The sequence below is a fragment of the Mustela putorius genome, unplaced genomic scaffold (genome assembly GCF_011764305.1).
Source record: "Mustela putorius furo isolate JIRA1106 unplaced genomic scaffold, ASM1176430v1.1 tig00003976_pilon_pilon_pilon, whole genome shotgun sequence".
NCBI lineage: Eukaryota > Metazoa > Chordata > Mammalia > Carnivora > Mustelidae > Mustela > Mustela putorius.
In genome coordinates this window covers 3,788,090-3,801,758 of record NW_025422118.1, presented here as the reverse complement: position 1 = coordinate 3,801,758, position 13,669 = coordinate 3,788,090, and the positions used below count along the sequence as shown (strand labels likewise).

The 13,669-nt window shown below is 35.7% G+C and overlaps 1 protein-coding gene across 2 annotated transcripts in view; it reads left to right on the top strand.

The window, feature by feature from the left end:
• Window positions 1-13,669, top strand: part of LOC101687247 (A disintegrin and metallopeptidase domain 3) — a 109,751-nt gene that overhangs the window by 48,497 nt on the left and 47,585 nt on the right. For both annotated transcript variants that reach the window (XM_004758204.3, XM_013059259.2), the window contains 4 exons: window positions 4,580-4,651; window positions 4,883-5,049; window positions 6,128-6,209; window positions 8,029-8,165. In XM_004758204.3, coding sequence (XP_004758261.1) covers window positions 4,580-4,651; window positions 4,883-5,049; window positions 6,128-6,209; window positions 8,029-8,165 — 458 coding nt within the window. The remainder of the gene's footprint in view (window positions 1-4,579; window positions 4,652-4,882; window positions 5,050-6,127; window positions 6,210-8,028; window positions 8,166-13,669) is intronic.

The following is a 13,669-nucleotide window of genomic DNA, read 5'->3' as shown; positions in this document are numbered from 1 at the left end:
GCCATTGTATTACCTGTTAAGTCATTGTTTTGGAGGTTTTTTCTCTGTTCCTTTCTAGTCTTTGTCACTTTTGGTCTTTTCCTTCCACTCTTAGAGCCAGCCTTAATGTTTTTTGTATGGTGGCTTCATGGTCTTTTAGTTTTTGGTTGTCTGGGAAACTCTATTTCTTCTTCTACTTTGGATGAAAGTTTTCTTCCTTGCATATTTTTCCCATTCATCACACTGAATATATCCTGCCACTGTCCTCTGGCTTGCCACATTTCTGTAATAGATAGATCTATCCTTACTGGTCTTCTCCTGCAAGTTAGGAATTTATTTTTCCTTACTGTTTTTAGGATTTTTCCCCCTATCTGTATATATTTTCTCCTATCTCCATACTATAGTATTTCTTGGTGTTGGCCTGCTTTTGTTGATTTTGATAGGAGTTCTTTGTGCCTCTTGGATTTGGATATCTGTTTCTTTCCCTAGATTAGGGATGTTTAGTTATTATTTCTTCAAATAAACTTTCTGCCTTTTCCCCTCTCTTCTTCTGGTACTTATATGATGTGAATGTTATTACACTTTATGAAGTCACTGAGTTCCCTACATCTACATTCATGATCCAATATTTTTCTTTCCCTCTTCTTTTCAACTTCATAATTTTCCATTATTCTATCCTCTATATAACTTATTCATTCTTCTGATTCTTCCATCCTTGTGGTCATTATGTCCAGTTGGGTTTGCATTTAGGTTATAGCATTTTTTATTTTGGCCTGACTAGTTTTAAGATCTTTTTTCTCTGTGGAAAGGAACTCCCTGATGTCTTCTATGCTTTCCTCAAGCCCAGCTAGTGTCCTTACGATTGTTGCTTTAAATTCTGGGCCAAGCATATTTCTTATATCTGTTTTGATTAGATCCCGTGAACTTTCCTTTTTTTTTTTTTTTTTCTTTTGAGATGAAATCCTTCATCTTGGTATTTTATCTAGGTTTCTGTCATTTTCTCTGTGTTAGAAAAGCCTGTTATGCTTCCTGCTCCTGGGAGTGGTGGCTTTATTAAGAAGAGGTCATATACTGTTCCTGGCCTGGTGCTTTAGGAAGTGTCTCTGGTATATGCTATGTGCACTCTGCTTCTCTGTTTTGACTGCTCTTTCCCTCAGATTAGTCCTCTGCAGTTTCTTCTTGCCTACAGTGGGGAGTGTTTGGACCTTCTCCAGAGTGTGGCCAGTTTTAACTAGGTGTACTCTGGTCTTTCTGTTAAAAGAGACCTGATACTTCCATTAGAGCTGAATCTGTACAGCACTATGGCTATGGTCAGCAGACTTGGTGCATATGGAGGTTTTTGCTGGGGTAGGGGACAACTGCTCTCAGGCACACTTGCCTTAGTTAAGAAGCACCTACAGAATATAAGCAGGCATGGCTTATTGTAATTGGCTCAGGCCTCCGTTGTTGATGGGCTATGCTTCTCACCGAAGTCAGTCGATGCTGATAGGTATGGAAGAAAAGCAGCACTGGCCTTGTTCCTTGTCTCTAAGATGTGAGTTCACACCACTGCTGTCTAGGAAGCCCACACATAAGAGCAAACTCTCCTCCTATGTGTCAGAGGCATTCCTCAGATCCCTGCCTTCTCCCTGTCTGTGTCTGGTCTATGTTGTCTGCCTGCCAGGCAGTGCAGTGCATCTGTGTTTTATCTCAGACACACTGGATGAATTTCAGAATTCCAAACTTTAGGAACCTTTTGTGGTGTATACCTCTGCTGGTCCTGTGGGATTGGGTCTTGCTGGCCTGGGGCTTGTGTTGGTTTGTCCCAAAGGGGGAGTCACACCAATGCACAGGAGCTGGAAGTTTAGAGTAACATACAGCAAAAATCCCAAGTCCAGGTTAGCTACCCTTGGCAGGTGTCTGTGCTCCTATACTTAAGGGGCAGAGGGGAACACAATGGCACCAATCAGCTCTTTTGTCTCTGACAGGCAAAGCCACCTCTCCCAGATACACTCCAAAAACGGGGAGAGAGGGAGCGGGAAGCAGGCTCCCTGCTGCACAGAGAGCCCAATGCGGGGCTTGATCCCAGGACCCTGAGATCATGACCTGAGCTGAAGGCAGAGGCTTAACCCACTGAGCCACCCAGTCACCCCCATACGATGAATTTTTTAAAATTATTCAAGTGTTTAAAGAAATTAAGGAAAGGAAAAAGCATTTCATTTTTCCCTATGTTTTAACATTTCCAAGATAAAAATTTTCATTCCATCTTGTATGTCTTTGTTTCTGATATTTTTATTAGCCTGTTGATGAAATCTCTTCAGTTTTTGTTTATATGAAATTATCTTTATTTTATATTCATTTAAAAAAATATTTATTTGAGAGAGAGAGTGCACAAGCAGGGGGAGGCTTAAAGGGAGAGGGAGAAACCGACTCCCCTGCTGAGCAGGGAAGCCCAATGCTTGATCCCAGGACCCTGAGATCATGACTTGAGCTAAAGGTAGATGCTTAACTGACTGAGCAACCCACGTGTTCCTTATCTTCATTTTTTTCAACAGCTTACTTAGAAATATTTTAAGCTTTCATAAAAGTTGTAAGAATGACAATAATGGAAGAACACCTATATTCTCTTTACTTGCATTTATTGTTTAACATTATATCCCAGTATTACTTGTGCTCTCTGTATTTGACAGTAAGTTGTAAATTGCATCATGGAACTTTTATAGTTACCCATGCAAGAAAAAATAACATCATTAAAATACTTTTTGTCAAGTATTACTATAAGTATTTTTTATCAAATAACACTAAGTATTACTGTACTTGAATTGTATCGTGGTTGGACAGTGTGATCTATATATGTTTTATAGTCAATTGTTTTATGGCCTAATATAAGTCAATTTATGTAAAACGTCCGTGTATATTTGAAAAAAAAATCTCATTGTTTTATGTACGCTTTACACATACATATTATATCTAAATTTTGTTTTAACCTGAACACTTATATTTATTATTAATTTGCTTGATCGATTAATGATTGAGAGAACTATGTAAAAATCCCTCACTATAAAAGTTAATTTCTACTTATAATTTTGTTAAATTTTGTTTAAGACATTTTGTTGCTAAGCTGTTAGTTATAGTGAAGTTTAGAATGCTTCCATCTTTCTTAATAATTGAATATTTTTTTAATGCACTGTGATATTATTTTTGCTTTTAAGCTTTTTTTCACATTAATGTAATTATAATGTAGTATATATATTGTCTGTTATTTTCCTGATATATATTTTAATGTTTTGACTCAATAACTCTATGTACTCATAATTTAGAGGTTTTTATTTTAATTGCATATAGTGGATTTTTAAAAAAGTTTCTGTCATTTAACTAATATTTTTTCTGTTGATAATTTGTGATTATTGACATACAAGGATTTATTTCCATGGTCATGTTTTTGTATTCTTTTGTCTTGCTTTTCATGTGTTCAGTTTTGCAAAGGATCACCTTCATTCATCTCACACATGCTGCATTGTGCTGGGAAAGGTTACATACAGAAAAATAGCAAAGTATAAATAGTCTCTAAGGACCTAGGAGGATAACATCTGTTTTTGTCCAAATCAGAGAATAGTATCCATTACATTTTATTTTCTGTTAGTAGTTTTCAGCAGACTTGTTGAAGATTACTGATGATACAAAGTTGCTGCTTTTTATGTTTTCTGCTAACACTTAGAAATGTGTACATACACATAACTAGAAATATTTAGAGAAAATATTATGATTTCTATTCCTTTGAATTAAGACATATTCTTGACATTACTGGCTATAATGGTCCTCAGAGCTCTTTGTTTAGAAAGTGCACTATTTATCTGGGATATATAGTCATTTTTTAGTGGGATGAAGACACATGATGGCAATAAAAAAAAAGACTTTTTATTAAAAAAAGAGTTTATTTATTTGATAGAGAGAGAGAGATCACAAGTAGGCAGAGAAGCAGGCAGAGAGAGAGGGGGAAGCAGACTCCTTGCTGAGCAGAGAGTCTGCTGCAGGGCTCGATCCCAGGACTCTGAGATCGTGACCTGAGCTGAAGGCAGAGGCTTAACCCACTGAGCCACCCAGGCACCCCACAACTTAGTAGTTTAGTTAGTTGGGAACTTGAGGTCTGTTTTTGTTTTGTTTTTTAACGATTTTATTTATTTATTTGACAGAAATCACAAGTAGGCAGAGAGAGAGAGGGAGCAGGCTCCCTGTTGAGCAGAGAGCCTGATGCAGGGCTCCATCCCAGGACCCTGGGATCATGACCTGAGGCAAAGGCAGAGGCTTTAACCCACTGAGCCACCCAGGCGCCCCACTGAGGTTCTAATTTTCAGTAGTTCTGTGATCTTGTAAACTTAAATTTTGGCTCTTACTTTCTGTATGTGTGAAGAAGAAGTTAATGACAACCTTCTTATTTTAAGATTATTGATTAATATATAGAGTCTCTAGGTTTATACCTAAAACTTACTAAGTACTTGGTAAATCTTAATTTATTTTTCTTTCACTTGGGCACTGCATTATTTTAACATTTTATATCCATTTAAAATGTGATAATTCAGTAATTTTCACCAGTGATTAAGAAACAAAATTTGTCTTTCAGTACAATTATATGGGTTCTGAAGTGGCAGTTGCAGCTGAGAAAGTTGTCCATATCTTTGGTGTAATCAACACTGTAAGTATTTATGTTTTATTTAAGTAAGAAACATTCCTATTAATGCAGTAATATTGTTTGTATTAATAGCATATCCAGTTTGTAAAAACTGCAATCCTACCAACTGGTTTCATACATCAATGAATAGATTTCATCTCTAAAAAAGAGTAAATTGAATATATTAGCATTATGTTTAGAATGTTATATTTATGATTACCTAAAAACTATATATTATGTAACTTCTGTTTTCAGATGTTTTCCCAGCTCAACATAACTATTATACTAACTTCTTTGGAACTCTGGTCAGATCAAAATAAGATTTCACTTAGTGGGGATGCTAATGAAGTACTACAAAGATTTGTGTCATGGAAAGAACAATTTTTATTTCAAAGATCCCATGATATGGCATACTTATTAATGTAAGTGCCTTATTTGTATTGACATAAGGTTTGTCGAATTATTTTATTAGCTATCAAGATTATATATATGAGTTATATGTAATGACAAGACACTTCAAAAAAGGATTATATGCACTTTATGTTGACAAAATGCAAAATACAAAATTCTGAAAACAATGTAAGACACTAAGTCATAGTAAGTCATTATTCTCCACTAGGCTTTTTTATCTATGGAAATGTAAGAAACTTGAAAATTATCTCGAGGAACGCATCGAGATAAACAGGGGGACTCAATGATTTAAAGATTTTCTCAGAGATAAATAATTGAAACTATCATTTGAACTTTAAGTATAATATAAATTAGTTAACAGAATGCAATAATTGTATATAATGCTAGTTAAAATATGTCAGATTAATAATATGGTTACCATCTTATATAGCTATACTGACCCAAGGTGTCGCTATTTAACTAACTTGCACTATTTTTTTCAAGAGTTTTTTTATATAGGTTTCTGTTAACACTTTAATTGTTGAGATGGAAATAATAAAAATTCTGAAGATCTGAATAATATTCAATAGATTTATAAATCTATTGGTGTTTCCTGTGGAATTTAGGGTCAGGTTTGGAGGCTCAGGAGCTACAATAACGAAGGATTGAAATGTATGAGGACATTTGATATACTGTAGATCTTCTTTTCTTGATGAGTCTACTGGTATTCTGTCTCCTCATCTCCCTTTCCTCCACTCCAACATATTTTACATGCTTTAGGGGTTCACTATGTGAAAATCATGGCAGTAAGCTATCCTGACTTGTACATTTTCAAATTATATCTATCCAGTGCCAGCAACAGTAGTGGTTAATACTTTGGGAGGATTAGCAACCACTGGGTTTTGGGCTGTGTATCATAAAATGTTAAAGTAGACTTTAGAACTTGGTAGATTACCCAAATACAAAATGATTGAAAGCATGAGATGTGACATGTAATATTTTGTATTTAAAAAAAAAAATAGCTTAACTGAGAAATTCAATTTGTAAAATGTCATTAAGTTAGTAATAATTTAAGATGAATTTATTAAGAATAAAAATTTTATTATTTAGTTATAGGGACCATCTTGATTATGTGGGAGCAACATATCATGGAATGGCATGCAATCCAAATTTTGCTGCAGGAATTGCTCTGGTATGCATTTTATTTCCATCTATTCAGTAAATTCTATATATTTTGAAACATCCACTTCAAGGAACAAAATATGTATAGTTTATTTGTCATGATGTTTTGACAAACTTTTCTGAGTATCCTTTTTTTTAGATTTTGAAACTAAAATGTTATAATTTTAAAAGTTTTTTGCTATTGTGGTAAAATGCAAATAACATAAAATTTACCATTTTTACTAGCTTTAAGTGTATAATTCAATAGTGCCAAATATGTTCACATTGTTGTGAAACAGATCTTCGGAACATTTTATCTCACATAAATGAATGTATTTTTTTTTTTTTTTTACCAATTTGCCCCATTTTCCACACAATCTAGCCTCTGGAATCCACCATTTTACTCTGTTTCTGTGAGTATGACATTTTAAAATTCTGCATATAAGAGAGATCATATAACATTTATCTTTTTATGTCCAGCTTCTTTCACTTAACATAATTTCATCCACGTTCATCCATGTTGTTGCAAACGGCAGGGTTTTATTCTTTTTATGGCTGAATAATGTTCAAATATATGTGAATTTAATATATATGTGAATATTCATATGTATATATGTATACACACACACATATAACTTTTTAAATCCATTTATCTGTCAGTTCTATTTTTAATATCATGAGGAACCATTATACTTATTTTCAGGGTGTTTGCTCCATTTTATAATCCTACTAGCAGTTTACATTTTATATTCATCATATTTCCTAACATGTTATTTTCTGTTATTGTTGTTTTTTAATACCAACTATCCTAAGTTGTATGAGGTGATATTTCATCATGGTTTCAATGTGCACTTCTATAATTACTAGTGCTACTGAACATCTTTTCATACACTTTTTGCTTTTTGTGTATTATATCTGGAAAAAGTATCCATTCAAGTTCTTAGTCTTTTTTTTTTCTTTAAGTATATAATCAGATAGCTGTCCTCTTCAGCATTTCCCAAATGAGTTGAATACTTAGATCCACACAAAAACTTGCATGAATGTGTATAGGAGCTATTCATAATTTACAAAGATTGGGAGCAACCAAAATGTTCTTTAGCAGATGAATGGATAAACAAACTGGAGTAAATTGATATAAAGGAATACTATCCAATGATTTTTTTTTTTAAAGTGAGGCATCAAGCTGTGAAAACACATGGAGGAAACTTACGTACATAGTGATTAGTGAGAAAAGCCAATCTGAAAAGGCTATATACTGTATGAGTGCAACTATATGAGCTGAAAAAAGGAAAACTGTGGGGATAGTAAAAAGATTATACTTCACCAGGGATTTGTGTCTTGCTGCCCTTATTACTTCCCATTTTTTTTTAATACAAAAATTCTACTTGCAAAGTGTTATAGTATTCTGCTTTTAAAAAAAAAAATTAATTTGTCTTTCTCCCTAAACTATTTCTGAAGTCAAAACTGATTGCAAATTCAACCCTTTAGAATCTTTATATTTTTTTCTAAATGTTTCTTAAAAAATAATATAATTACTGAAACAGTGCATATTCTTCTCAAAAAACTTTTAAAGCTTATTGGAATTTAATACGTAATAAAAGCATTTGATAACAATCTTATTTTGGTTTATGTCAGTTCCATTTGGATTAAAAATGCAATAACTCAAATATAAAAACAAAATTTACCTATTTTTCCCTTATTTTCCATATCCCTAAGAAAATAATGAGCATAGTAGTTTCTTAAATTTGTGTTTGCACTTAGGTAATATGGCCAAAAAGAAAAGATCAAAGAGATGAAATAATTTAGGCAACAATTCTGTGTTTTTTTTTGTTTTGTTTTTTTGCATTTAGTATCCAAAGATGATAACTTTAGATGCATTTTCAGTTGTTATGGTACAGTTGCTTGCAATTAATCTGGGATTAACATACGATGATATCTACAATTGTTACTGTCCAGGAACTACATGCATAATGAATTCTGAAGCAATGTAAGATTTTATTTTTATCAAATCTGTGTCTTTTTCTGGGAAATGTATGTAGCAGTCACTTGTATAATATCTTGCAATACAACTTGAGTTGGAATATTTTTATTAAATACATAATGTACTTATTTATTTATTTTAATTTTTATTTAAATTCAATTTAGCTAACATATACTGTATTATTAGTTTCAGGGTAGAATTTAGTGATTCATCAATTGCATATAACACCCATCCTCATTACATCAGGTGCCCCCCCCTTAGTGCCTCATCCCCCAACCCAGCTCCTCTCCAGCAACCCTCAGTTTGTTTCCTAGACTGAAGAGTCTGTGGTTTGCTTCCCTCTCTGTTTTTGTCTTATATAAAGAGGAGTATTTGATATTGCAGAAAATGTGCTTAATATTTCTACATTCAGTGTTACAGAGAAAATGAGTGTTGATGATGACTTTCTGGGGGTTCACCTAAATTCTTGAGGTGAATTTAATTCATTCTAAAAATACGTAATAAGCATCTACTTTGCAGGATTGTGTTAGTCTTATAAATGGCTAGCAAGATAGATATGTCATAAATATCTTAACCTATCAGGGTCTGAAAATTTAAAAGTAGACCTAAGAACAAAGTATAAACAGCGTATGATAGGTGCCAAGAAGGAAATAAATAGGGAATACACGGGGAGAAGAAATTTTTTTTTTTTTAAGATTTTATTTACTTATTTGACAGAGAGAAAGAGAGCACAGGTAGGCACAGCAGCAAGCAAAGGAGAGGGAGAAGCAGGCTTCCCGCTAAGCAGAGAGCCTGATGCAGGGGTCAGTCCCAGGACTCTGGCACCGTGACCTGAGTTAAGGGCAGCTGCTTGACCAACAAAGCCACCTAGGTGTCCCAAGAAGAAACTTTCTGATAAAGGAAAGTTTTCTGAGGAAATAGTTATGAGAGATGTGAATTTGCTCATGTAAAGGGCTTGTTGAAAACTTGTCAAGCCAGCAAACAAAGTGGTGCTTAAATAACAAGAAGTTTGAAAAACTCAACAGACTAGACTAAGAATATCGAGAGAGGGATAAGAATGAAAAAAAAAAAAGAAAGAAAAAATATCTGGGACTATAAGGAGGAATGTTTTGTACATAAGGTAAAGAAAGTAAAATGCAGTGAGGCTAAAGCATAAGTCAGGGGAAGAAGGTCAGGTGATTCAGGAATGTGTATGAAAGAGTCTAATTGTCCAGTCATGAGGCAAGAATTGGACTTTTGTGATAAATGTTAACCAAATACATTTTAAGTTGATTCATGAAGTATGGAGAGTAAAAATTATCTTAAAATGAATGTAAAATATATCAGAGGGAACAGTAAGATAGTTAATATTTTGGAGATGATTCTCATAATAATCTATAACAGTTTATTAAGATTGAGAGAAAAAGATGTGAAGAATTATTTGTAGACTTTTTGATATCATAATTATTAAAAAAGGCAAATATTTTAGGAAAGCAGAAAATTGAGGAGAAGCCTTGGGGGTAGTTTATATTAATTTGGGGTTTCTGAGTCATGCATTGGAATTAAGTGCACATTTATATAGGTCCTGACCTGAGGACAAGGAATTTAAAATGTGTGAGTTTTTATTGGTGGAAGTTAAAACCATGAACAGGTCATTTAAAAAGAAGTTGAGAGTGATAAGGGTACTTCTCATATTTATGGGCTGAATAATTGAGGAGAAACCAGTGACATACCGTGAGAAGAAACAGAAGGAAGAAAATATTGGAAACATGGACCGAGATAGGATGGAGTCTTACCTAGGGAGGTATATGTTTTGAGAATAAGACAGAGGGTGGAAATCAAATGGTAAAAGTATCAGTATTGTATTTTAGCTTCCCCTAATTCTCCCACAAAATACAGAATGAAACTAGGAAAGTAAACAAAAAGGCAAAAACATAATTCTCAAGTTTCCCAAACTGAAATGCACCAAAAATACCAGTAGATGGGACCAATTCACTAACAAAAAACTAAGTAGCATGAAGTAAGTAGCTCCTTAGCAGGAACCAAAATAGGAGGACACTAAGAACTTTAAAATCTTACTGACCTTAGAAATAATTGGCTAAGCCATACCCTGAGAAGATGTCCCTACTGAGACTGAAGTATCAGTAAGCTGCAGGAGCCAGAACTGGGGAGGATATAGCAAACTGTAGATAAGAGCAAAGGAGCTGTGAACATTAATTAAGATGCTAGCATTGCCTTGATCTCAGCTCTTAAAAAAATCTCTAGTAACAATAGCACATATATCACCCAGATCATGTTTTAAAAATACTCACCGAAAAGACCTGGGGCACTTTGGAGGAATGATTGATTCCAGTTCTAAACTGAAGAAAATAAAAATGAGCTTGGAACATGTTGTATGAGAAAATTAGGAAGTATTTAAAGAATTATGGAGACTTAGCAAAGGGACACAAAAGCCAGGTCCCAATAGTCAAATATGTGGGAATCTGAATCTTATAAATAATAGTGATAGTAATGGATTATAATCCATTTAGCATGATAGGAAAACATGATTCCATATTCATATAAATAATTAGTTGAAAAATAATAAAGGAATGGGATATTAACATAAAAGCAAAGTATTTCTCTCCAGATAATTATTAACTAATAAGAGAAAATTAATTTTACAGTGAAGACTAGCGCCTTAATCAAATAATCAAAATGGCTATCATCAGTAATATAACAAATTAAAATCCTGTGCTATTTGTTTGAATGCAATGAAACAGACTCAGCAACACTGCTGTGATAATGTTGCCAGTATACAAACCTCAGTTTAATTATGAGGAAACATTTTATAATCCTAAACTGTCCAAATAATCAGTCTATAATCACAAAACTTTCCATGACTATGTAACCCAACAACAACAACAACAACAACAACAACAAAATTGTAGGTAACTAAACTTAGGAGACGTGAAAATTAAATGCAATGTTTGAGGAGGAGCTAAAATGGCAGCATACCAGGAAGACCCTAGGCTTGTCAAGTAGCTGAACACAACTATCAAACCACTGTCAACACCCAAGAAGTCAACCTGACAACTGACAGAACAAACTGCACAACTACAGGGAGAGAAGAGGCCACATGGAAGATGGTAGGAGAGACATGGATTGGGGAAGAAATGGATTCCAGGTGCTGCAGAGAGGGAGTCATGGTAGCAGATAAAATAGGGGTGAGGAATGTGCAGGGAAACAAGCAGAAAGAACACTTCCCCAAATCCACTGGCTGAAAAAACCAGAGGGGCTGATTTTTGTAAGCTTTTGCAACCAGCGGGGCTCAAAGACTGCAATTTAAAAGGATGGCCAGTGTAGCTGGGATAAAGCCCTGAGGGCCTACCCTACTTGTGGGGAAAAGGCAAGCCAGCACTCTGGCGGCAGATAGCAAATGATCAGGAGGATCATCTAAAGGTGCACATGGGAAACTGTTCACTCTTCCCAGAGCTCTTCTGTGAGAGGTGGTAGTCACAGAGATGACCCTCTGGGGATAAAAGAGCTGGGAGGCACCATTTCCTACACCAACCCCAACTCTACCTCCCCATGCTTTCATCTCCCGACCCCTGCATAGGCACAGAGACACCTGCTGAGGGAGGCTAACCCGGATGGACTCTGACTATTTAGCCTGCTTGTTCCAAATCCCATTTCCCTGCACTCTGGTGTGACTGCCCTTCTCAGTCAAAACTGCATCCATCCCAGCAGGGTCAGACCCTCCCCAAAAAGATCAGCACAAGCCCCCACCATAGCATATTCCAAAAGTTTGGAGTTTTAAAAGTCAGTAGGTTTTACTGGGACAGAACCCAAAGGGCACTGTGGTGCTCCAGGCAGGCAAACAACCCAGAGACAGTGTGAAAATAGCATATCTGAAAAACACCTGGCATTTGAAAGGGGAGATTATTTGCTCTTCTAGGACTGCTTGCCTGAGAACAAGCATGGAGACCCCTCTCTGGGGACAAAGGAGCTGGCTGGTGCCATTTCCCTTCCCTGCCCTACAGCATAAACCAGCTTCAGTAAATAGCACAGCACTGACATTGACTGCCTAAGCTGCTTACACCAAGCCCCATCCACCTGTGCTCTGCTTTTCTCAGGCAAGTGTGCCTTTGTCCCAGCCCAGTGGGCCCTTCCCCAGAAAACCAGCAGAAACCCCTGCACGCACCAAGTCCCCTGAACAGAGTTCTTCAGGGTTTGGTCCTCCTGGAAGTAGCATCAGGTCTTATTTAACAAGCGGACCAAGCACACCTTGTTAAAACCCACCACACTCTGGACAAGGTCCACACACTTCCCACTCCCACCAAGGACAGCCTCTGCAAATGAATTCCTAGAGGATAGAGCAGCCAAAACACAGAAGCAGAGTACATACAGCCCACACCAGAGACACTCTTTGAAGTACCAGGTTCTGGACACTATATGACCTCTTCTTCATAAGGCCATTACTCTCAGGAGCAGGAAACATGACAGACTTCCATAATGCACAGAAGAAGAAAAGAGACTTAGACAAAATGCCAAGACAGAGGAATTCTTCTCAAAAGAAAGAATAAGAAAAGGTCACAACCAGATATCTAAGTGAAACAGATGTAAGTAAAATGCCTGATGGAGAATTTAAAGAACAAATGTAAGAATACTTGCTGGCTTGAGAAAAGAATGGAAGACTTCAGGGTGGTCCTCACCACAGAGATAAAAGCATTAAAAAAAAATCAGAAATGAAAAATGCCATAACCAAGACTCAGAACAAACTGGATATAATGACCAGAATGATGGAAGAAGGATAGGAATGAATAAGTGATAAGGAAGAGAGAAAAATGGGGAAAAATGAAGCTGACCAAAAGAAAGAATAATTATGGGTTATGAGATAGACCTAGGGAAATCAATGACTCTGTCAAATGTAGTAACATTCATATCAGAGGAGTCCCAGAGAAAGAATAGACAGAAAAGGGGCCAGAAAGTTTATTTGAGGAAATAATAGCTGAAAACTTCCCTAATCTGGAATCCAAATTCAGGAGGCAGAGAGAGCTCCTATTAAAATCAACAAAAGCAAGGCAATACTAAGACATACTGTAGTTAAATTTGCAAAATATGGTGATAAAAAATCCTGAAGCAGCAAGATAAAAGAACTCCCTAACTTACAAGGGTAGACCCATAGGGTGAGCTGCAGATGTCTCCACAGGACTGTGGCAAGCTAGAAGGAAGTGCCACAATATATTCAACAAACTGAGTGAAAAAAATTTGCAGCCACAAATATTCTGTTCAACAAGGCTGTAATTCAGAATAGAAGAAGAGTTTTCCAGAGAAACAAAAACTGAAGTTCTTGACCACTAACTAGCCCTGCAAGTAATATTAAAGGGGACTTTTTGAGTGGGAAGGAAAGACCAAAGGTGACAAAGACTATAAAGGAACAGAGAAAATCTCCAAAAGCAATGGCAAAAACAAATAATAAAATGGCACTAAATACATATCTATCAACAATACTTTCTAAATGGATTGAACACTGCAATCACAAGGCAGGG